General features: G+C 38.4%; 2 protein-coding genes across 2 annotated transcripts in view; both read right to left on the bottom strand.

Moving 5' to 3' along the window:
• LOC307139892 (glutathione S-transferase P-like) overlaps nt 1-26,686 on the bottom strand; it is a 729,649-nt gene that overhangs the window by 616,786 nt on the left and 86,177 nt on the right. The gene's annotated exons all lie outside the window — the stretch shown is intronic.
• LOC307139461 (uncharacterized protein) lies at nt 11,793-20,025 on the bottom strand. The gene is made up of 3 exons (XM_079838461.1): nt 19,963-20,025; nt 18,845-18,963; nt 11,793-12,934 (listed from the first exon to the last, which is right to left on the bottom strand). The coding sequence occupies exons 2-3, from the start codon at nt 18,900-18,902 to the stop codon at nt 11,883-11,885; spliced, it is 1,110 nt and encodes a 369-aa protein (XP_079694587.1). The 5' UTR covers nt 18,903-18,963; nt 19,963-20,025; the 3' UTR covers nt 11,793-11,882.

Genomic DNA, 26,686 nt, shown 5'->3' with positions numbered 1-26,686 from the left:
GCCACTAGGAGAGCATTGGGTGGTAACTGCATAGCAGAGAGACGCAAAACTACTTTTGGCCAGTCAAGTTTCTCAGTGATAGGGACCCATTTTTGGAATGATTTACCAACGGAAATAAAAACAGAAACAGACCTGAAAACTTTTAATAGAAAGGTGAAACACTGGCTGAAAGAAAATCAAATATGTGAACATTGAGCTATCGTCTGTGTTGGATGTGATGTGTTGTTTTGTGTAATGTGGTTGTGTAAATATATTGGGTATTTGTTTTTAGAAAGGCCTGACCAGGGACTGGGGTTGCAAATTAGCCTATCAGCTAGAAACCTTTTATGCAACACATCTACACATTTTTTGTTATGGCTTTGTCTATGATAATTATGTATGTAATAATGTGCGCTGCATTGTCCCTGACATATAAATAAATAAATAAAATAAAAAATAAAACTAGTCATCAAATCTTCTGCTCCATGAAACACGTTAATGCTCAGTAATACACATATGGTTCTTTAATGTATTTGCATTGTCCTAAAATGCGTTCATTTTCAATGGGAATATATGCGGCTGAAACGGGTAGCCTAGTGCATCTAAACATTTTCAACATTAACTTTTTAATATAATATTATAGTCATTATGGCCTTTAGAAAAATGTTTTTTTGAGGAGGAGGGGTATGCACTGTGGCGCGGCCTAATCTTTTGTCCTTAAAGGGATAGTTCACCAAAAAAAAAAGATTCTGGCATCATTTACTCACCCTCAAGTTGTTTCAAACCTGTATGAGTTTCTTTGTTCTGAAGATATTTTGAAGAATGTTTGTAACCAAGCAGATTATATGCAACCATTGACTGCCATAGCATTTTCCCCCTACTATGGCAGTCAATGGTTGCATATAATCTGCTTGGTTACAAACATTCTTCAAAATATCTTCAGAACAAAGAAACTCATACAACTTTGATACAACTTGAGAGTGAGTAAATGATGCCAGAATTTTCATTTTTGGGTGAACTATCCCTTTAATGGCATTTTTTCCCCTTACATTACTTTTACTTTTATACTTTAAGTAGTTTTGAAACCAGTACTTTTACACTTTTACTTGAGTAAAAAGCTTGAGTTGATACTTCAACTTCTACAGAAGTCTTTTTAAACCATAGTATCTATACTTCTACCTGAGTAATGAATGCGAATACTTTTGACACCTCTGTTCATATATTTCATTGTAAAGTACACTACCCTTCCTGAAATACAATTAATATTGTCATCATTCATTGATTTCATGTTAAAATAATATACAAATTCACTACCCTCTTTGAAATACAATAATCAGTAAAAAAGAATCATCAGATGAATCGGGAAAATAATCATTAGATTAGTCAACTAATCGAAAAAATTATCGTTAGATTAGTCGACAGAAAAAATAATCGTTAGTTGCAAATCTAGCCTGATCAGTGCCCTGACTACTGAACTAGGGAGCTGATTGAGACGCACTCATGGCCTCACAGAGCACACATTTACAGACGAGCTGTCATTCACGGTGTGTGTGCACTGGCGCATTTTCAGTTGCGTTATGAAAGCCCGAGCGGTCGTGTGCATGTTACTTTGGGTTAGATATAGCCTAATTAGTGATTTAAAAGCCGAGTCGGTGATACCGGTATTACCGTTGTGCTGTCACACGTCGATTAACCAGTGGGAAAATTTCCTCACCGTCACATCCCTACTCATAACTGGAATTTAGGTTAGTTAACCTTAATTTATTTTATGTTATCTGTTTTAAAATTGTGAAATGCTTTGTTGTGCACTGAATACATTTAGAATGTAGCATGTTTGAAAAAGCAAAAACAATTGCCAAAATCGCAAATATGATTATTCTGTCGATATTGCACAGCCCACATGTATGTTTTCATAGCACAGCTGACACGTGAGTTTGAAGGACCGCACTGGGCAGGATGTGAAATAGTGTGTTATGTCAATAAAAAAGGGGCTTTTTTTACTTGATTAATCAATTAAATGAAAAAATTATCAAAATAATAATTAGTTGCAGCCCTACTGTATATTCAATATTTTTGAAGAGCTGGACATTTGAATAATGATCAACTGACTGAGTTCAGCTTTGAGAATGAAACCAACCTCTTTGTTCCTCAGTTTCTTCAAGTTTGACTCTGAATGTTTCCTCGATCTTCACGTCTTCGTTCTCCTCTTTAATAAACGCAATCTCCATGTCTTCACTCTCCTCTTTTATACGTGCCATCTTTCTAAAAGTGTGTCATGTGGTTCTCAGTCACTTCTCCAGTAGTTTTTCTGTGTGTTTGTCCTGTATAAGATGAGAATAATTAACAGAAAGAAAGAAATCCAAACTAAATCTCTGAGTGTCTCAATCAGCTCTAGTTCCGTTGTTGTAACACAATTAATAAAAGAATTAAAATTATACAGACATTTGATATATTGGGCAGTTTAGCTATTTCATTTGTAGAAATCGAGATAGAACTAGAAATATAGCGCTTCGAATCACTGATTCATTTGTTGTGAATAAATCGGTTCAATTGACTCGGAGAAAGCTCCGGTTCCCTCGTCACTCGCCAGAGACTGAACTCATGTTTGAACTGATTCACGATAAAGAGCGAAATGAAACAATCCTTCTGTTACTCATGAGTTTATTGTGTTGCTTTACTACTTCGTTAGATAAATCATTGGAGTGTTAAATAATAATGTGTCATTCATTCTGCGTCGCTTTAAACACTTTAAACGCTTAAAACACAAACCTTTCACCAGCAGAATCACAACAGATGCACGAGCGCGGCGCAGCTTGATGATGACACACTTGGATACCAAAATAAAAGTCCCGTTCACACGCTGTTGTCTAAAATCACTGAAGTGCATGTATGTACCTAGAAAAAAAATCTGTTTTAAAGATGACTAAATTCAGAGTTGAATGCATTGGTCGAAAACATTTAATAACACAATGGTGAATTAATAATACAATTCACATGAACCATTATGTGCATTTGGGGACTTTTTCATCCACTATGGGGTGTTTTTGAGTCTTAATTTGGCCACAACTTTCTCCGGGTTTCAGCAAATGGAATGATTTTTGGTGACAAATCTTATTTTGACACATTGAAATTTTCCAAAAACTCAACGATACACTGTTGGCAAATTCACTACCCTTTCGTTTTGTTTGGGATGAAAACATTGACTAAATTAAACAGCTTTAAAAATGTATCAGAAAAATATTTATTTCAAGTTTTTTTTTTGCATAAATCTATTAATCAACCTCATTCCTGATCAAAACTACTAAATACTAAATAAAGTTCATAAATGATGTCACTGATTTGGGGGGGGGGGGGGGGGCATACAAAATGACTTATTTTCAATATAAAAAGTGATTGTGGACTGGATTGTTATGGATGGAAACAGCCCACTGCTCACCCCTCCCTTTCGAAGCACATAGAGAAGCTACGGTGGCCAACACAGGACAAAGATGTCATCGTCTGAGACAGCAGAAATTGAGCTAGCGCTCTGTAGAGCAGTTTGTCCGTTTAGGGCTACTGTAGAAACTTGGCTGCGCAAAATGGCGGCTTCACTGTAAGGGGACTTGCGGTGTGTGTAGATAGTGATGACTCATTCTAAGGTAATAAAAACACAGCGGCTCATCATGTAAGGTCTTTATACACCACTCAAAACATAGTTATGTATATTATATTGCATTTCTGTCAATAGATCCTCATTTACACACTGCAATCCTTCTGTATGTTTTTAATGTTAATTAAACAACAAATGACAAAGAAATCACTCCCTGCTCTAGACTGAATAGCTTTTGTAACTTTAATAATCTTTATTTAATTTATACAGTGAAGATTATAAAATGCGATGTTATTTTATATTTGATTACTTTATTCAATTCAATTTCTGTACCTGAAAACTACAGTTAGATACCTGAAAAACCCAAAAAGCAGTTTACTTTATATGCATATATGTGCGGTTGCTTGTATTATTTGTTCTTATTTTGTTTATTTTTATTCGACAAATGTCCTAATTACCCTGAACATAGCACATACCGAACCGCACCGAAACCGTGAGCCTAAAACCGTGTCAAAAACTGAACAGTGAGTAATTTGAACCGTTGCACCCCTAGAAAAAACACAGATATTTTCACTCACACAAACACTGACTGAGCGCTTGAGAGTTTCACTCTCCGTCAAGTGCACTATTTACCGACTGTCCATTGCTTTGCTGAGAGCGCTCAGTGTTTATCACACAAAAGAGTCTTACATACCATGCAGAAATGATGTGCTACAGGTAAGTGATATTCTTTGTTGTATTTTATTGTAAAATGTAAAGTTCATTTGGAATTATTCAGCCTTTATGAACAAATGAGCAACTGGCAATCTCATTGGCTGGCACCAGGGACGTCGTTAGGCCTATTTTAGGGGGGCTGAAGCTACCCCAAAATGCTCCTAAGCCCCCCTAAATGATAATAAGAACAACAATAACAATTTGATTTATCAATAACCGTATCCTCATTAATATTTAGACACAACAAATGATATATATCCAGCTACAAAAAAATAGCCGAAAAGTCGGAAGTTGGACAGAAGTACAAAGAGTCGTTGTGCTATCAAGAGCTGACGTTATATCACACAACGTTTAATGTGGACGGATATTAACGAGTGTGACTTTTCCTGATGGTCAAAGCCTATTAGTTTCTGTTATTGGTAACGTTAAGTATACTAGATGACAATAACGTTACCAGCTTTGCTATTGCCTGAGACATGATAATAATCAGTACAGTATTGTAATCTGAGCAGTGTTCATAGCTAGCTTATATATAAGCTAACACTGGTCTCTCACGGAGACACCTGCCGCTGTTCTCCACAGTTTCTCCTCACACAACAACTCAATTTGTCTCCTCTAATCGTTGTTCTGTCTAATCCTGGCCTGTCCCTAATTGTGTGTCATAATTGTATGGCTGTGGTCTGCCATATGAGTATTAATAAACATTTATAATGTCCTCAGCTTCCGACCTGTGATTGCGATTCATTGTTTTCCTATCGCTGAAATTCACCGCACTCCCTCTCGTTATGTCACGTCCGGTTTTGGCATTTTTAGATGCGGAAGTAAAATTTTCTCACAAAAACGACTCCAAAAGCCTTAATAGCGTATTTTAAAGTCTAGTTTCTACATAATTTTTCTAAACATTGACTCTCTGGAGTCTCTAACCTGCAATATGCCCTTTAAAGACGACATCAACTACAAGACACCATCCCCCAGCACTGTGGCGAATCAACAACTGGCAGACCAACTGAACGGGTTCTTTTGCAGGTTTGAAAAAAACACCATTAACACCTCCAACAACCCCTCTCTCCCCCACTCCTCCACAGTGAAGATGACGTGCGCCAGTTCTTCAGAAAGAACAAAAGAAAAAGTTCACCAAGCCCCGATGGTGTAACACCAGCCTGTCTGAAAAGCTGTGCTGATCAGCTGGCCCCCATCTTTTCACAGCTCTTTAATAGATCTCTGGAGTTGTGTGAGGTTCCCTCCTGCTTCAAACACTCCACCATCATTCCCGTTCCAAAGAAATCTAAGATAACAGGACTTAATGACTACACACCTGTGGCGCTATCGTCTGTCGTCATCAAGTCATTTGAAAAACTGGTTCTGGCTTATCTGAAGGACATCACCGGACCCTTTCTGGACCCCATGCAGTTTGCTTACCGAGCATGCAGTAAACATGGGTCTGCATTTCATCCTGCAACATCTGGATAAATCAGGGACTTATGTAAGGATGTTTGTGGACTTCAGCTCGGCTTTTAAGGGTGCTTTCACACCTGCCTCATTTAGTTGGGTTGAATCGTACTAGAGTTGGTTTTCCCCTTAGAAACCGGTTCGTTTGGTCAGGTGTGAAAGCAGCAATCGCACTCGGGTGCGCACCAAAAGCAGACCAAACAAGCGTAACAGAGCTTGAAGAGGTCGTGTCTGTACGCTTTCAGACAAACTCTGGAGCGGTTCATTTGTGGTAAGAACGTGATCCGACCTCAAACAGACCCAAATGCAAAAAAAACTGCATTTTTGGACTAAACCAGCTGCCGTAGTCAGCTGCGCTGTGCATTATGGGATGAGGAAGAGTTTGTTGACAGTTTGCGCTTTAGCATGGCAGCTCGCGGACAAACTTGGAGAAGTGAGGAGGTGCAGAGCCTCATAGAAATTTGGTCTGATGACCATATTAGGTCCCATCTTTCGAAAACTCACAAGAACAGCGCGATCTTCGCTTGAAGTGACGAGCGATGCGCGCTCGCCGTTTACAGTGCATTAGAACGTCGTCTTCAAGCCGCATCCGTGCTTCATTAGAGAAATGTATTGTTTGCATATTGTAGTGTATACAAACAATGTAATAGATTATGGCCAGGGACAAAACCAGCCCGCGCAGTCGCAGTTTAGGAAATACGCCATGGCCAATGAGTGATGTGGATGCTGTCATGTGACTGCATTTTGGTTCGTTTCAACTACTTCGGACCAAAGCAATCAGTGTGGTTTGAAAAGGAACCAAAACAACTGAAAAATGCTACAATGTATAATTGTTTGCCCTTGGTTTGGACCAAATGAACCGAACTAGAGATGTGAAAGCACCCTAATACTATCATCCCAAACCTCCTGCCCAAACTAACTCAGCTCTCCGTGCCCACCGCTGTCTGTCAGTGGATCAGCTTGTGAGGCTGGGTAAATTCTCATCCAGCACCCGCACCATCAGCCCTGGAGTTCCTCAAGGCTGTGTTCTCTCCCCACTGCTCTTCTCCTTCTACTCCAACGACTGCACCTCTAAAGAGCCCTCTGTCAAGCTCCTGAAGTTTGTGGATGACACCACAATCATCGGCCTCATCCGGGATGGAGACGAGTCTGCTTACAGACAGGAGGTTAAAGAGCTGGAGATGATCGTGGACTTCAGGAGAAACCCCCCTGCTCTCCCCCCACTCACCATCATGGACAGCACTGTAAAAACAGTGGAGTCATTCAGGTTACTGGGCCACCATCTCTAATGCTGCGTTCACACCAAATGCGAATAGAGCATCAGGAGCGAGTGATTTCAATGTTAAGTCAATGGAAAGGCGCGTTGACGCGCGTCTGGAGGTCTTGCGGCGCGATAGACGCGTTTCACGCAGCGCTATGGACGCGATTCCACCTCGTTCGTGCGAATTGAACGTCTTGGGCAATAGTAGGGGTGCTTTTTGTGCATTCACGAGTTTGAAGCGAATTCGCGTCTGACGCCCAAGTTGAAAAATTTGAACTTTGCCGTCAATTCGCGCCGCGTTAACCAATCAGGAGCCTGCTCGCTGCTGTCACGTGGTGAAGTGACGTGGTGAGAAACCCTGCATAATTTAAAAATTATTCTGTCACAAAATGTAGTTTTAAGACTTTTTCAGGTGAGAATGTAGTTGTTTAAAGCTCAAATCTGTGGTTTATTTATAAAGAGAGCCCCCATTTAAAGGGGCTATATGCGTTTTTCTGAAATTTAAACTCGCGACTGACACCTGTGGCCAAAAAACAGAACTGCTCTTATTTTCTGCTCGCTCTCGCAGCGGTGGTGACGTCACATCCGCAGACAGCGCGGGAAAAATCCGACCCGACAGAAAATAGGAAAAATAGGATACAGGCTTATAGGTGCACCCACTGTGAGCGGACAAGGTGTCAGTATGCTCATCAGGAGATGTTTGAGTCTTAAATGGTCAAATAAAAAGGCTATTGTTACGTTTATTTTGGGGAAAAAGTTGCATATAGCCCCTTTAAAAAAAATGATCTTGCGTTTTTGGAGTTGTGAGATCCAGGCGATTACCGGGCACCGAGAGCAGCCTTTCCTCGGCTAGTCCTTCTGACGTCTGCCGCTGGCTCTGATGTCCTTTAGTGGTTCGTCGTGTGTAGATCTAACGGCCGATCTTTGCTCTCATGAATCTATAATTTGTTGTCTGCCAAATCGTTTTGACTGAGGGCAAAGAGAAGTTTCATAACTTTATTTTTTTAGGTTATTTAAATACACACGCAGTGAAGATAATGTAGGAGTTGTCTGGACCACATTTGTGTGGCTATTAATGTTTAATATATATTTTTAATGAAAATGAAAAGAGGCAGAGTGGTGTTTTATGTCATATTTCTCCTGGAGCTCCTTGAACGTGCGTCTATTTCGCTTCAAACGCTCGATTTATACGCGTGTCCAATTCGCTGTGGATGGATTCAAAAAGTTCAAGCGTCCAACTAGACGCGGTAGACATGATTTTGACGCTCTATTTGCGTTTGGTGTGGACGCAGTATAAGGACCTGAAGTGGGACATCCACATTGCCTCCATTGGGAAAAAGGCCCAAAAGAGGTTGTACTTCCTCCGCCAACTGAGGAAGTTCAACCTGCCACAGGAACTGCAGAAACTCTGCCATCATTGAATCCATCATATGCACTTCAATTACCGTCTGGTACAGCTCAGCTACCAAATCTGACCTCAAAAGACTACAGAGGGTAGTCCGGTCTGCTGAGCGAATCATTATAATAATAATAATTTGTTACATTTATACAGCGCTTTTCAAGGCACTCAAAGTGCTTAACATAGAATGGGGGAATCTCCTCAACCACCACCAATGTGCATCGCCAACTGGATGAAACGACGGCAGGGTTAGCGCCAGAACGCCCACCACACAACAGCTGAGTTGTGGAGAGGAGACAGAGTGATGAAGCCAATCGTATATATATGGGGCTGATTAGGAGGCCATGATGGACAGGGGTCAATGGGCAAATTTGTCCAGGATGCCGGGGTTACACCCCTACTCTTTATCGAAGGAAATCCTGGGATTTTTAATGACCACAGAGAGTCAGGACCTCGGTTTAATGTCTCATCCGAAGGATGGTACAACCCCACTCTCCAAGATCTGTACTTATCCAGAGTGTGCAAAAGGACTGGCAAAATCACATTTGACCCCTCTCATCCAGCACACTCCCTCTTCGAAGTGTTGCCGTCTGGCCCTGAGCACCAGAACGACCAGGCACAGGAACAGTTTCTACCCTGAGGCTATCCATCTCATGAACACTTGACAATAAACAAGAAACACACACACTATATCGTACATTCCTTTATTCACTTATTTATTTAACACATACTTATTAGCATTTCTAACTTACACCTAATATAGATATACATAGCAAATTGCTTATCTAATTTATTTTAATTTGTATAATTTTGTATATTACTTTTATTATCTGTGTCTGTGTCACCGTCATTCTGTTGCACTGTGGAGCTTCTGTCACTACGACAAATTCCTAGTATGTGTAAACATACCTGGCAATAAAGCTCACTCTGATTCTGAAACGGTATGAAAATTTCATATCACGATTAAAGTGACCCACATTATAACGATTATCAATATTATCACGGTTTTGTTCAAATGCGATGAAAGTGTTCAAAACGAACAAATGCACACACTAAAAACATTTCAACAAGTTCTATATTTGAAAATAAACAAATAAATAAAACAAGCAGCTCTAAGCACTTTTTTTAAGCAAGACTATCCTGTGGGATTTACTTAATGGCCTTGACTTTAAAGGGTAACGTCAGTGGTTTAGCATTAGGCTTTGTATCAGTAGAAACCTGTTAGTATTTTCAAATTATGGTACTTTCCCCCCCTCATATCCCCATGAGATGAGAGAATTATGCATTTTATTTCAGGAGAAATTCCTCCAATGACGCAAATATCGTTATTTTGCGTCATCGGAGGATTTTTTGGCCAGAGGCTAAAACTACAGCCACTAGATGGAGCTGTTCCGCATGTTATCAACCCGCCCATAGGGGAGAGATCTCACACACAGAATGTAAGACACAGACGGCCGCACGGACATTCATAATTACGGAGTGCGTGCAGAGTAAAGTGAGTGTTTCAACTTTTCAATAAATTCCTGTGATAGTTTAGCTTCAAATGTGATCTGAAAACGTGCCAGACTGACGCTTAACGTTACCTCAGCTCTGCTCAGCTCTTCGTGATGAAGGAAATCTGACACCGCTGTGTCTGTGCCGTGACTCTCGTTCGGCTCACTCACACTTTATTGAAAAGACATGTTCAGTTTTTAATTGTAGTGTTTATTCTCTAACTGAACGAAATGAATGTATTACTATGAAGATCAAAACGACGGTGTACGGAGTGGCCTCGTAGGGCAGCGAAGCAAGTGCATTCTGGGAGTTGTTGTCTTTCATCCACATGAGACAAAAATACATTTTCTGTCTTTTCTCAGTCTAGAAGGCACCAAATTCAAAAATAATTTCACATTTCTACTGCATAAATGACCCAGTTTAAATACAAAGCTTAATGCTAAATCACTGAAGTTACCCTTTAATATTAATACTACTACAATTATTACTATAACTTCTTGTGATAATCTTGTCTGGACGATTGTTTTGTACACTGTACAAAATGGATAAGATTTAAAATCAGGTAAGATTTAAAACATTAATCTCAATTCATTATGTCCCCGTAATTATTTATGTGGTTAAGAAAATCTGTGTAATAAGTGTACAATGAATATACATTATTATCCCTTAAAGGGTTAGTTCACCCAAAAATGAAAATTCTGTCATTAATTACTCACCCTCATGTCGTTCGACACCCGTAAGACCTCCGTTCATCTTCGGAACACAAATGAAGATATTTTAGTGTAAAGCTGATGCTGAGAAAGGCTTCAGATAGGCCTCCATTGGGATTCAGTACATTCACACTCACAAGACTCATAAAAGGCACTTAAAACGTCGTTACAAAGTCCATCTCACCACAGTGACTCTACAATAATTTTACGATGCGACGACAATAGTTTTTGTGTGCGCAAAAAAATCAAAATAGCGACTTTATTCGACCTCTTCTTGTCTTCCGTGTGTGCCTCCACGACGCATGCGCGAGAATATGACGTAGCGCCGGGGTTCGGGAATCCATGAAATGCACACTTTAATCCCATTTTGAGAACTACGCCGAGACCTAAAGCACGATCAATGTAGAATTCAACAGCTTAGATACGCGCATCTTCCTCTGCTTGTAAACAAATCGCTTCTGGGTCATGTGTCCGAACGCCGGATCTGCGTCATATTCTCGCGCATGCGTCGTGGAGTCACACACGGAAGACAAGAACAAGTTGGATAAAGGTGTTATTTTGATTTTTTTGCGCACTAAAACTATTGTCGTCGCATCGTAAAATGATTGTAGAGTCACTGTGGTGAGATGGACTTTGTAACGACGTTTTAAGTGCCTTTTATGGGTCTTGTGAGTGTAAATGTACTGAATGCCAATGGAGGCCTATCTGAAGCCTTTCTCAGCATCAGCTTTACACTAAAATATCTTCATTTGTGTTCCGAAGATAAACGGAGGTCTTACGGGTGTAGAACGACATGAGGGTGAGTAATTAATGACAGAATTTTCATTTTTGGGTGAACTAACCCTTTAAAGGTGCACTATGTAATTTTCACCATTCTAAAAAAACTATACACAAAAAACACTATTCTAGTGTTATATATTTTGTTGAGTTGAGTACTAACAATATCCCAAATGTTTCCAACTATTTGAAAATCGTGAGAAAATTACTATTTTACCCAAGGGTAATAGTAAAACACGTTATTATTTCCCAGACGTAGTTTTGGTATTGAGGTCAAAGTCCACTTAGCTTGCGTTCGCAGATTTGAAGTGTTTCCCCTGATTACAGTGACTCTATTCTGGCATATTGTGTAGACAGGGTGACCATCTTCGATTAAGTTACCCTCAGGACTTTTGTAAAAGTCAAAATATGACACACCTCAAGTTTTAAAGTTTTTAATGATAATTCAATTTTAACCGAAATTACTAACCTTCAGTACATTTTATTTTATGACATAAAACCGTTCTCTCATTAGTGAATCCTCATGTGGTGCTTAAAGGTGACTTTATATCTGAAACTCTCTCCACAGAGATCACAATTGAACGGATTCACTCCAGTGTGAATTCTCATGTGGGTTTCAAGACTTCCTTTTTGGTTGAAATCTTTTCCACACTGTTGGCAGGAGAATGGCTTCTCTCCGGTGTGGATTCTCATGTGTAATTTAAGGATTGATTTCTGTGTGAAACTCTTTTCACACTGAGGGCAGGTGAACGGCTTCTCTCCGGTGTGATTTCTCATGTGACGATCAAGACTTTCTTTTTGTTTGAAATCTTTTCCACACTGTTGGCAGGTGAACCGCTTTTCTCCAGTGTGATTTCTCATGTGACGATCAAGACTTCCTTTTTTTTTTAAATCTTTTCCACACTGTTGGCAAGTGAAAGGCTTCTCTTCAATGTGAACTGTTAAGTGGTCTTGAAAGTGTCCTTTTTGATTGAAACTCTTTCCACACTGAGGGCATGTGTAGGGTTTCTCTCTAAAGTGAATTCTCAAGTGGACTTTAAGGTTTTCATGTTGATCAAAACTCATTTCACACTGTTGGCAGGTGTAAGGCTTCTCTCCAGTGTGAACTCTCGTGTGTCTGTTAAGGTATACCTTTAGAGCGAAACTTTTCCCACATTGTTTGCAGGTGAACGGCTTCTCTCCAGTGTGAATTCTTAAGTGGTCTTGAAAGTGTCTTTTATTTTTGAAACTCTTTTCACACTGAGGGCACAAGTAAGGTTCCTCTCCGGAGTGAAGTCTCCTGTGGACTTTAAGGTTTACATGTCGATCAAAACTCTTTCCACACCGTCGGCAGGTGTAGTGTTTCTTGCCAGTGTGAACTCTCATGTAGTCTGTAAGATTTCCTTGTTGATTGAAACCCTTTCTATCCTGAAAGCGGGTGAAATAACGTACAGTTTCAGTCTTTTCAGTCTGTGAGCAACTAAAATATTTTTCTTCAGTTAGGAAATCATGATCATTCTCATATTGATCTTTTTCTTCCATTTCATTTAGTACTTCACACTCCTCGTTCAACTGCATCAGGTCTAAGGCAAAAAAAGACAAAAGTTAACCAATAGCACAACACAACAGGCATAAAAACATTTGTGAACCCTAGAGGTCCGGCATGACCAACTCGCTTTTTTCATATCAGTGTGAAAGAGACTCAAAATACTCCATTGATTTTAGTCATGCAGGCATGTGTTATACGTCATTATAATCTGTTAAGTTTCTACTTCTTGTTTTGTGCACTCACAATAAAAACTAAATGTTGTGCTATTTGCAAAACAAAGAAAACAAACATGATGTGCGATCTCTCTCAATGAAGTCCATTCTGATACTCTTCAGAAAATGAACTGTAACTTAGTGAATACGTGTCACACCAACATGAGACATAAGTCTAAAGAAATGATGAAATGCCAGGTTTTAAATTATGTAAATCAAATCAAACTCAAATATCCTCTGTGTATGCAATCTGTTTAAAAAGAGAGAGATGTCAGTCGTTCGCGTGCTGCTTCATCTGCTAATGGACCACGCCCATGAAGCGCGCATTCTATTCAAAGGCTAATTCTGAGATTAGGGCTGAAACGATTCCTCGAGTAACTCGAGTTAATCGAATGCAAAAAATTATTGAGGGAAAATCATTTGCCTCAAAGCTTCGTTTAGTCCATTTTAGGGTTGGGCGATATCCCCTAAATTGGAAGTTGAGTCGATGATATCGTCGTTAGGTGATTTACTACATCTCTTAACATAAATATTATTTTCTACTTAAAACTATAATTTCGTTATTTTACTAACCCAAATAATGACTCAAAAATAGCTTCCTTCCACTTAAGAATTGTGCTCTTTTTATTTTAATATATCTCTTTAGATAAATACTACTTTCTACTTAAAAAATATAATTTCGTTATTTTACTAACCCAGTGTTTTGTATGTGAATGCTGTTTCATGTGAATATTACCACAAGAGTGAAGCACAAAGCTTTGTTTAGCCTACAAAAGGAAATAAATTAGCACTTTTTTATTCTGTTTTGCGATCTGGTCACCCGATTTTCCGTGAATTTTAACAATAGGCCTAGTCCATTTTATCCTAATAGACATGGACATCTTGTTTCTTTTCCCAAATCTTCACTCACGTCGCATCCCTTTTCGCAGGGGATTATAAACGTTTCTTCCTTTCGTTTGCTTATAATTAAGTCCATTATAACTATTCACATTATTTACTGTGGTAAAGTATAAAAAACACTGTAGGACGAATACCTTTTTACAACCCCTAATCAGAAAAAGTTGGGACAGTATGGAAAACGCAAAAAAAAAAAGAAGTGATTTCTAAATTTACTTTGACTTGTATTTCATTGCAGACAATATGAACACAAAATATTTCATGTTTTGTCTGGTCAATTTCATGTCATTTGTAAATATGCATCCTTTCCTGTCATTCAGACCTGCAACACATTTCAAAAAAAGTTGGGACAGTAAAGCATTTACCACTTTGTAATGTTGCCATTCCTTTTCACAACACTTAAAAGACGTTTAGGGACTGAAGACACCAAGTGATGAAGTGTTTCAGGTGTAATTTCGTCCCATTCTTCCTGCAAACAAGTCTTAAGGTGAGCAACAGTACGGGGTCTTCGTTGTCGCATTTTGCGCTTCAAAATGCGCCACACATTCTCTATTGGAGACAGGTCGGGACTGCAGGCAGGCCAGTCAAGTACCCGTACCCTCTTCCTCCGCAGCCAGGAATTTGCAATGTGTGCAAAATGTGGTTTTGCATTGTCTTGTTGAAATATGCATGGACGTCCCTGGAAAAGATGTCTCCTTGAAGGCAGCATATTATGCTCCAAAATCTCTATGTACTTTTCAGCATTAATGGTGCCTTCACAGAAGTGCAAGTTACCTTTGCCAAGGGCACTGACACAACCCCATACCATGACAGACCCTGGCTTTTGGACTTGTTGCTGGTAACAGTCTGGATGATCCTTTTCTTCTTTGGTCCGGAGCACACGGCGTCCATTCCTCCCAAAAAATACCTCAAATACTGATTCATCTGACCACAGTACACGTTTCCACTGTGTGATGGTCCATCCCAGATGCCTCCGAGCCCAGAGAAGTCGACGGCGCTTCTGGACACTGTTAACATAGGGCTTCCTTTTGGCACAGTACAGTTTTAACTGGCATTTGTGGGTGTAACTACGTATTGTGGTACTTGACAAAGGTTTGCCAAAGTAGTCCTGAGCCCATGTGGTGATATCGCTTATAGATGAATGACGATTCTTGATGCAGTGCCGCCTGAGGGATCGGAGATCACGGTTGTTCAGCTTAGGCTTGCACCCTTGTCCTTTACGCACTGAAATTCCTCCAGATTCCTTGAATCTTTTAATTATGTTATGCACTGTTGAATGTGAAATATCCAAATCTCTTCCTATCTTTCTTTGAGGAACATTGTTTTTAAACATTTCAATAATTTTCTCACGTATTTGTTGGCAAACTGGCGATCCTCGGCCCATCTTTGCTCCTAAAGGATTAGACCTTTCTTGGATGCTGCTTTTGTACCAAATCATAATTACAATCACCTGTTGACATCACCTGTTTCAAATCACATCATTATTTAACCATTTTACCTCATTACTAGCCCTAAATTGCTCCTGTCCCAACTTTTTTTGAAATGTGTTGCAGGTCTGAATGACAGGAAAGGATGCATATTTACAAATGACATGAAGTTGACCAGACAAAACATGAAATATTTTGTGTTCATATTGTCTGCAATGAAATACAAGTCAAAGTAAATTTATAAATCACTTCTTTTTTTTTATTTGCGTTTTCCATACTGTCCCAACTTTTTCTGATTTGGGGTTGTATAAATTGAGCATGATCATATTACAGATACATTACTTTTCTTGAAATGATTGTACTTGATGTGTAGAGACTGCAGAGTGATACAGTACATGGCCAAATAAAAAAGACTTTCAATAATCCGGAAAATAAGTTAAAGGGTTAGTTCCCCCGAAAATAAAATAAAAACACCTAATGTAACTCACCCTCGTGTTGTTCCAAAAATATTAGTTAGAATGTCGTTAACCAAACCATTTCAGTGCTTCTTAGTTAGAATGCCCATAACATTCAGGATATGTGGCAAAAATGCCCCTGTTTGAGTTTTAGTATCAGAGCGTTTTTACACTGTTTACACTGTTTGTTGTGCTCCGCGTCAGAGCGCGTTCTACACCGCGAATACATCGCAGGCTCCCTCTCGCTCGTATCCAAGGTAAATCATCAACACTATCATCCCTTACATGTGTTTTATTGAACTAAATACATCGTCATCTGATAAAATGCATGCGCAGGTTACTTTTCTTGTGCACCCGAGTCCTTGTTGCTTTCTCATTCACATGAATCGCGGCACAGCTTGAGCGCAATTTGCAATTTCTCGAATTCAGTTCCCCTGAGCTCAGCTCACCCGGGTCCGCATGACAACTTTCACATTACCAATTATTCGAACTAAACTGCCAGTGTGAAAACGTCCTCACATTTACATCATGATATAGACTAGGCCCACAGTATAAGCAATAGGCTATAACATGAGTAACGAGTGCAATATCACACAAGTTCTGTTTTTCTACCCAGAATAGCATGAGTGCAAATGCGATCTTATACAACAGTGTAATAAAATAAATAAGTTAATATTGTGTTCAACATAAGAAAGTCATATTTGGAACGACATGTGGGTGAGTAAATGGTGATAGAATTTAAATTTTTAGGTGAACTACCTATTTAACTACTGGTTAAGATAAATGTGTGCCCACTAAAAGCACAAGTGGCCCCTGACTGGCCCCCTAGTTACCGTGGTCTAGAACCGCCACTGCGTGGCATCCCTATGGTGGCGCTCCATCGTGATGTCGGTCAGCCGTCGTCCATCGGCACAACCCTAGTCCATTTAACTACACGGTCATGTTGCAAAAAGACAATTTTTGTGTAAGGACTCGGAGTATGCGTGGATTGCGGTTATATCCGCGGCTCAGGTGGGCAAAGTAATAAAAAGTAACATTCCAAAAATTGCGGGTGGATGAGAGATAAATCCTTAATGTGTTGATTTTCATAAAGACGCGGAACTCGTTTCACGGTGAAACGCAATGAACACGTGTCATTCTTTAACTTTCGTTTTCAGCTCATTGCAAGATCAGAGACTGCAATGTGAGAGAGAGCGGCATCAGCACTGGTGATATAATCTAGTCTGCCTATTTTTAAATGAAGACATCTGTGTGTTGAGCTTCAGGACGCGACACTGAACATTTCAGTTTCATTTGCGGCAGTTTGCAGAATATGAATAATTGTTATGTGTCTCCTTAGATTCGGGACGTCATGCCGAGTCGACTGATATCCAATTTGAACATATCGGCCATTTTGAATGATGTGCTAAAATGCTGTATTTTATGAACACATTAACGGATTGTTACGAAACTTGGTATGGGTCATCAGCACGATGCCCTGAAGGAGCCTGAGAAGTTTCGAAACATTTCTTCCCCAAATGCTTATAACTTTGGGTATGGTTGACTTACTCATCTCTTCCATGAGCACTTAACCTCTTAAAAAAAATAAAAATAAAAAAATCTTTCCTTTCCTCTTTCTCCTCCTCTTTCCCTCCCTACTCTAGCCTGTTTTACAATGAGAAATGTACACGGACTAAGTATTTCAGGCACTTGTTGCGCTCACTCGACTCTTCACGACCAATCGCTTATTGTACCCCCAAGTTGTAAGTCGCTTTGGATAAAAGCGTCTGCTAAATGCATAAATGTAAATGTATTTTCATGGGAGAAACTTTTGTTGTCTCCTGAATCCTTGCCGAGTCCAACGATACCAGACTTGCCAGGTTTCAGCATATGGTTTGTGCAGCGTTGTAATTTAGCGCTTAAAAAACGTTAGCTGATATCTTCGAAACCGCTAGTCCGATCGAGACGAAATGCCCAAATGTCAAAATATTGATAGTTAGGGGGAGTAAAATCGAATCAAAGTCAGGTGTCAGTCATTTTTTACATGTTTTTTCATATAAATGTCTATAAATCCAAAACTAAATGAGATATTTTCACCAAAATTGACACACATGCTCACATATAAAAAATTTAGGATTGTGCCTCTTGGTGGCTCTATAATTAAACAAAATGACATTGGCTATATACAACTCAATGTTTTAATGTGGGTTTTTTAAATGTTTGCTTAAAAATTGTCTTCAAATGTCTTCGCTCATTTTTTCAGTTGGTCTGCTGCTAGCTTCCTTGTTTGCTTCTGTTGCGCTTGGCCCCGGTATTGCTGCTTGCAGCTACATTTATTATTTATATTATTATTATTATTTTGATTTATAGGTTGTAGGTTTAGTTTTAGGTTGTTCTATGTTTACCTTTTATAAGTAATTTGATATGGATTTTTATTTTTTTTGTTTATGATTTTTTATTTATATATTTGTATTTGCATTTTGAATATAATATGGCAATTGAATGCACTAAATTGGTTTTCACAGATATTAATGTATGCAATTTCAGCAATAAAACTTAATTTTTCTAAAAAGGAAACAAATTAGTTGTTCATTTTAAGAGACCTGTCTTATTTTGAGGATGAAAAAATCCCTTATGGACAACAAGTGTAAAGCTAATCAGTCACATTTCATGCTTTACTTTCTGCAAAATAAAGATTTTGTTAGATACTCTAATATAATTAAAGGATAAATTAATGGTTTTCATGTCACACATTGTAAAACGTTACTTCTATATTATTTTTCCTAACTTGAAGGTAGCATTAGTATTTATCTGGTCATGTGATCTTAACATGTCTGACCTGCTTCATGTCATATAATAGCACTTTAATCAGGACACTCGTATGAAATTCTCAAAAAATATCCTTCATTTCTGTAGAGCTGGAGATTTTAATAAGGATCAAATGAGTGAGTTCAGCTTTGAGAATGAAACCAACCTGTCGGTTCCTGAGTTTCTTCCATCTTCATGTCTTCACTCTCCTCTTTAAACTCCATCTTTATAATAGTGTGTCACGTGGACCTCAATCACGTCACCCAAGAGTTTTTCCTGTTTGTCCTGTTTAAGATGAGAATAATTAAAGTGGTTAGTTCACCCAAAAATGAAAACCCTGTCATTAATTCCTCACCCTCATGTCGTTCCAAACCTGTGAAACCTTCCTTCATCTACACAAATAAAGATATGTTTTGATGAAATCCGTGACCACTCCAAAGAGAGCTATTTAATTAACAAGGGCCAGAAAGGTTGTAAACACATCGTTAAAATAGTCCATGTGACTCCAGTGGTTCAACCTTAAAGGTGCAGTGTGTAGTATTTATGAGGATCTATTGACAGAATATAATATACATAACGTCTACATATGTGACCCTTGTTCCCTGAAGGAGGGAATGGAGAAGTATGTCGGCCATCACCACGTATTGGGATCACTTCTGGGAGCCCCTTTAAGCTTTGAGTGTATACAGAACAAGCCAACAGGTCTACATTTGATATTTAATGAATTACAGATTGTATTTAAATGATTACACTTTCATGAAAACATTAGTAGTTAGTTTGTAAAAGTTGTCAGGACACAGGTTATTGTTTGTTCCCGCTCATTTACACTGTTTGAGCAGCACGAGTCGTGAATCGAATCACTGAATCATTTAGCAAAGTATTTGATTCAATTGCCTCGGGGGGTGCGACTCAATCAGCTCCCTAGTCCAGGGCACTGATCAGGGAGTTATTAGCTGTTATTAGCATTAGACTGTCATGCCCTGACTACTGAAATAGGAAGCTGGTTGAGTGTCGAAAAGCTCAGTTTCTCCATCATTACTCGCCAATGACTGAACTCGTGTTTATGATGAACTGATTCACGATAGAGGGAGAGAAATGAGACGCAGCTTTACTGTTACTGGTGTGGATGCGATTTACTTACACAAAATATGCTTCATTAAAGTTAGATAAAGCATTACAATGTTATATTCAATAGTACATAAACTATTTACACGTTGGTTGTAAAAACTGTGAATCATTGAATGGTTTCTATTGACTTAAACAGGTTAAATTCTTAAAACAAACCTTTCTTCAGCCGAATCACAACAGATGCAGGAGCGGCGCAGCCTTATGACGTCAAGTCACCGCCCCAAAATAAAAGTCCCGTTTCACACTCTGCTGTCTAAAATCATAGAAGTGCAGAGAAATGTCTGTCTACTTTTTTTTTTTTTTTTTTTTTTTACCAGATAATCCCTATATTAAACTTAAAACAGTGACAAATGTGTTAAAAACAAGGGTCATTTGTGTGAGATGTAGTGACTGAAATCGCTCGCTAATGAGTGAACACAGACCCCATTCACACCTGCTCCAGTTTCTATTATATATATTAAAATCTGCCAGTTCAATAAATGTCCTGTTTATAAAGTATACACAAATAAAACATTATTTATTCATATTGTATTGTATTAACGTTTTTCCCTGAAAGTATATTTTAAGGTTATAAAGTGGCAAACACAAGAATAATTATTGCTGACCTCTGGTTGTTGCCCATTTTATAAAACTAGACCACATTAACACATGTAGGCCTAATAATTGATAATACACAGACATTTAGTCACTCATTGTATTTACTCATAAAGAAGACAAATCTGTAATTTCCTCATCCTTGTAACAACAACAACAAAAATCTACATTTTCAACAAATAAATCTATGTTTGGTACTTAACTTAATATTTTGAGTAACTTAATTAATATAATGTTGTAGTTAACACATGTTTTTTTTACAATTTTATGGTGTGTATTATCTTGAGAAATGTTCTTTTTAGATGTGTGCCTTTTAGAGATACTTTCTAAGTAAAATTTATTTAAAAGAGTAAACAATTGGATTTGGCTGTTGCAAAAACACAAATGTTCATGACAGACGCCATTTTGATTGGTGACAGGACTGAATTTGCACTGCTACGACACTAAAAAAAGGTAAGAATGACATTAAATATGAACTGTTTAATGGTTTGATGCTTTAAATATAGATAGATATGCAATGATAAAGCTAAATGTTCGTATTATTGACTTAAATTCGCCTTGAATTACATGGCTTGGCTAATGGCTTTTTTACACATAAAGTGTGTTCTCATTGCTTCATAAAATTAATGTTGAACAACTTGAGTCATGTGGACTATTTTAACAATGTCTTTCCTACCTTTAGGGCCTTGAAAATGTTCATTACACTGCTGTCTATGGAGGGGTCAGAGAGATCTTGGATTTCATCTGAAATATCTTGTGTCTGAAGATGAACGAAGGTTTGGAATAACAGAATTTTCATTTTTGGGTGAACTAACCCTTTAAATTGGTGTTCACTTTTCTCAGTGATTAATTTGTATCAGCTGGTGTAATATTTATATATATATATATTTTACTTTGTCAGCTTTATGTAAAGGTACTGTGCTTTGCACTGTTGCATTGTAATTTTAAAGTGAATACATGTTTTGTATTAAGATGCTGGTTTACTGTTTAATGGTAAAAATGCAGAAAATACATTAAAAAAAAAGTAGCTTGGAAAAAAAGGAACTTAATGCGTGGCTTACAAGGAGACATTTGTAAACAGTACTTAAAGGGATAGTTCACCCAAAAACGAAATTTTGATCTGCTTACCCCCGGGGCATCCAATATGTAGGTGTCTTTGTTTCTTCAGTATAAAACAAATGAAGATTTTTAACTCCAACCGTTGCAGTGTGATAGTCGTATAATGATGTCAATGGGGATATTTTAGAGTATGAGAGCAATGAGAGTAAAAACATAGACATATGAATCCTTATTAAACCATGCGGCCCGTGGCAACACATTGATGTCTTAAGTCAAGTCAAGTCAACTTTATTTATATAGCGCTTTTCACAAAGTAGATTGTTTCAAAGCAGCTTTACAGTGTTAAACAGGAAAATAATGCAGCATAATTTTATCCAGCCGCATAGCCACTCCGGAAAAAACGCTGATGTCATCAGTTCATTTCAATTATCATACAGTGACAGTGTGGGCTTTAGATCAATAATTCGATCAGTAATTTAGTTTAAATGGTTAATTTAGTTTATTAATTAGATTTATTTCGATGTTTAGTTGAAAAATTTAGTGTCCCCAATAGAGCCCGACCGATATATCGGCGGGCCGATATTATCGGCCGATATTAGGCTTTTTCCAAACTATCGGTATCGGCATTTATGATGGCCGATAAATGAATATTTAAAAAAAAAAAAAAAAAAACGGACGAAACACCGCTCAAACACATTGAGTGTTGGCGTTTCATAGTTTGTCCACCAGAGGGCACCCTACAACGTGCCGGCTGGCAACACCACCAGTTGATCCAGCAGAGTCATGCTGAGCTTCAGCGCTGTGAGCGTTGCATTCACAACACAGATCATCCTTGAAGTGCATGTAAGTTGGCAACGAGCCATACATTGCTTGAATTGAATAACAATTAAAAGAACATCCCCATCAGTTCTCTTAACTCAAATAACATGACAATTTGTAACTGCCAAGTCCAGTTTTGCTGTTACATGTAAGCCAAGAGAGCTGGTAATTACGCTAGGTTACAGTTGACTGACTAAGTTTAACTCGGACAATGTGACTGAATAAGATGTATTTCTTTAATAGTCTGACAGTTTGACAGCATGAGACATATCATCTCTCCCCTGCCCGTTATTTTGAAAAAGTATACATATTTCTAAATTATAACTTATCATAGACGCTAACCACAAAGCTAGCTAATGCCATGGCTATCAGTGGGAGACCGCTAACATTAATGCGCCTTGGAAATCACAACAAACTTATTCTGCCTAAATAAAGTAATGATTACTGTATTTATAACTAGTATATTTGTAGTTCCAGTCCCTGCATTGTAAATCATAAGTTAGGCTCGTGAAGAGTGAACGAAAGTGCGTGACTTCGTTCAGACGCAGCATTAACAAGTCAAATAATGGATTTACTGCATCATCATAAGTAGTAGATTTTAGAAGGCAGGCAGCAAATGATGATTGAAAATGGTTTGTTGTAGCTTGATGGATAGAATTAAAAGAGTGCATGTAAAGGGATAAGCAAGTTGACATTGTAATTATAAGGTGGCTCATATTTATACTGTATATAGTTTATATTTTGCTGTTGTTGTTATTTATCAGAACTTCTAGAACTTTACTGAATATTTTTTTCCAGTCTTGCTCAAAGTTATATTTATAAAGCTTACCACATCTATTAATACTGGTAACTTAGATTTTTAGGGGCCAAGCACCGAAGGTGCGGGCACCTATTGAAATCGTTCGATTTCTTATTATTATTATTATTCCGCCGAAAGTCTATGGCAGCCCATAGAACCGCTTGCGGGAAAGTTGTGAAATTTGGCACACAGATAGAGGACAGTCCCAGCATTAACCACACCAATTTTGGAATCTCTAAAACAATCCCTCTAGCGCCACCACCTGTCCAAAGTTTGACTCATGTTTTTGCTAATAACTTTTGAACCATAAGGGCTAGAAACAAAATTCTTTTTTCCTCTGATTCCTTGGCTCAAGCCGATTCGATTGCACCCTATGACGTCACTTTCCGTCATAATAATTTTCCCGCCATTTTTAATTAACCGAAAAAACTACTTTTGCGAACTCCTCCTAGGCCGTTGCTCCAATTTGCACGAAAATTGAACCAGATCATCTTCAGACTCTGCTGACAAAAGCGTATTAGACTCGAGATGATTAGTCAAACTGTTATTGAACAACGCCCGAATTAAATCGACAAAGTGCATGCAAAAATGAAAGTCAGGCTTTATCTCCGAAACACTTTAGCATATTCTTACCAAACTTGGTGTGTGTTATGCCAACCATGACCTGAGGCTGCCTGCAGCGTTTCGGCGCAGTGCCACCTAGTGGTCCAGAGATACAGAAATTTGATATTTTGGATTATAACTTAAGAACGCTTTAGCCAAATATCACAAAACTGGTCTCTTTAGAGTCGGGGCATCACGCCGAGTCAAACCATACCCAATTTTCCCATATCAACCATTTTGGGCGTCGGCCATTTTTAATTTTGTCAGAAAGTGCTATGTTTTACAAACGCATTGGCGTATCGTTACGAAACTCGGTGTGTGTCTTTGTCACCAAGCCCTGAAAGTACACAAAAAGTTTCAAGGCAGCGCCAACTTGTGGACAAAAGTTATAGTGAATTTTCCAATAATGCTAATAACTTTTGATTAAATTTGACTATTGTCATAAAAATGGTTTCAATATATTCCTTGGGTCATGCCAAAAACATAGATCCCAATTTTGCCATATTTGGCCAAACATTCTGTTCGCCATTTTGATTTCCTTCAGAAACCTACTTTTTCGAACTCCTCCTAGACTATTTGCCTGATTTTCACCAAAATTGAATCGTAACATCTTCAGACCATGACAGCAAAAAGTTATTAATTTCGTGTCAACAAACAAAACCGTTTTCATATACTGCAGCGACAAATTTGAGCCATGATGCCAAAATGACTCTTGAGGCTGTATCTCTGCAATGCTTCGACATACTGACACCAAACTTTGCCTTTGTCATTGTCATCTCACTCTGACCACACCACATCAATTTCGTTACTGCGCTACCTATTGGTCAAAAGTGACAAACCATTAAATCATATTATTAGTGACTGTATATATGATTTTTCAGCCATTTTTGCCTAAAATCATCTTAAAATGCCTTTAATTGCTCATTGTTTCAGTTGGTCTAACCCTCCCAGCCATGGTGGCATGTCTTGTCTTGTTCTTTGCGCTTGGCCCCGTTAATGGCTGCTCGCAGCTATATATTGTTTTTGTTATTGTGTTTTCGTCCAAACGACTTTAAGTTTCATATCTTAAGTTTGTATTTTTATACATTTTATTTATCAGAACTTTAATATATTTTTATGTTCCTCTGTTCTGTTGTGACAATAAAACAAGTTTATTTTTAAACTGCATTATCATGTTATTTTAGAGAGGCTGAGGGATCATGAATAACTACTTATAACTAATGTATAAGGGAAATCTGTTTAAGTGTTTTTTACGCGTTTCTGTTATTTTATTTATTTATTTTTAATATATATCGGCTGATATATCGGAATATCGGATTTTTAAGTGACCAAATATTTGTATCGGTATCGGCCTTAAAAATCCTTTATCGGTCGGGCTCTAGTCCCCAACTGAGCACGCCAAGCCAGAGGCAACAGTGGCAAGGAAACCAAAACCCTATCAGGTGACCTAATGGAGAAAAATAAACCTTGGGAGAAACCAGGCTCAGTCGGGGTGCCAGTTCTCCTCTGGCCAAATAACAAACAGCGTATTATTATTATTATTCTGGCAGCTTTACAGCTCAGAGGTCATAATAGATCAGAATATTCGAGGGACCGGGGGCAACATGCTGGAGAGGGGTTTATTGAGGATGATGTTGATTAAATAATTATTAAAGTGCAATATTCGAATGATCGGAGGCAACCCGCTGGAGACGGGTTTATTGAGGATGACATATCGATTTAAGTATTATTTAATTGTAATATTCGAACAATCTGAGTCAATGTCACAAGGTGACGAAGTGAGGCGGAACTAAGTCCCGTCAGAAGTTGTTCCCCCCCGGAACGTTGTTGGTGTAACACCAGGCCGGTTCCGGTTGGACATGTGCCCCTACAAAATGGCGGCTAATGGCGGATGATGAGCAGGTGTGGGAGATGACAGAGGATAGTATAAAAAGGAAGTAGAGAGACAGTTCAGCGTTCTTCCTTCCCCGAGAGAAGTCATTTTGTCATTGGGTGTGTTGGTTCACGGAGGTTCCTAGAGGGTAGGGATGTGTAAATGAAGCCTCATGAAGCAGTGAGGCTTCACCCTGACTGTTTCGGGAAAAGATTCAAAGCTTCGAGAGTGTCAAGAACAGCGCCATCTGGTGCTTATTTAAAATAAAGCAGGCAGAAGTCTGTGGAAGAAGCTCTGTCAGATGAAGCAACCACAGCACACTCCATCGTTTTAATGCTATGTGTACAAATAAAAGCTTTATTTGTTTGTGTTTAATGTGTCCAGTAAATAAATTAATTTACTCATTAAAGTGTGTCAATAAAATATAATATGAGCTTATATGATTCAAAAAGATGTAACGTAGGCCTACTCTCTCTCTCCACACACACACACACACACACACACAAACACAAAATAAGGACATTGTGTGATAGGATCATCTGTAATTAAATGTGCTTATGACACGTGATAGTGCTTGTGTAACAGTAGGAATGACAGTAAGGTGATAAAGGTTTTAATTATTTTTATTTTATTTATATTTTATTTTTTTTAAAGCATACATACATTGGAAGCTATAAGCTCAAAATGTTCCCAGATAGGGGAAGTCTTTCTTTTTTTCCCTGTTGCCATTGCTCTAAATACAAACCCTTCACCAAATACCAACACCCTATCCCCTAATCCCACCCTAACCCCAAATACCAACACCAAATTACCTAAAAAAAAGTGCAAATATTTTACCAAAATACAAAGACACAACTCCAACAAACAAAAAATAATAAATAGTGACTAATAAATGTTTATCTAAATGTAATATATTGTTTAACTTTCAAAGTACAGCACTCTCCTCACAAAACCATCTACCAGACTGAGGCAACAAGGACTCGTTAAGTAAGATCTGGGGGTTCGAAGCTTCTGACACGCAAAGTGAAACGCGCACGTGATTGGACAGAAAGTGAGGCTTCATTTGTCATCGATCACGTGACTCTAGGAAACCAATACACACCCCGATACGGAGCTTCACTACAAAATGTGTC

The sequence above is a fragment of the Gobio gobio genome (genome assembly GCF_949357685.1).
Source record: "Gobio gobio genome assembly, chromosome: 16".
NCBI lineage: Eukaryota > Metazoa > Chordata > Actinopteri > Cypriniformes > Gobionidae > Gobio > Gobio gobio.
This window is presented reverse-complemented; position numbering and strand designations above follow the sequence as displayed.

Excerpts from the sequence above, each read along its gene's own strand:
- LOC307139461 (XM_079838461.1), bottom strand. The coding sequence starts at position 18,902 with ATGGAGTTTAAAGAGGAGAGTGAAGACATGAAGATGGAAGAAACTCAG. Across the intron at positions 12,935-18,844 it reads AGAAACTCAGGAACCGACAG|ACCTGATGCAGTTGAACGAG; the intron begins GTTGGTTTCATT and ends TTTTTGCCTTAG.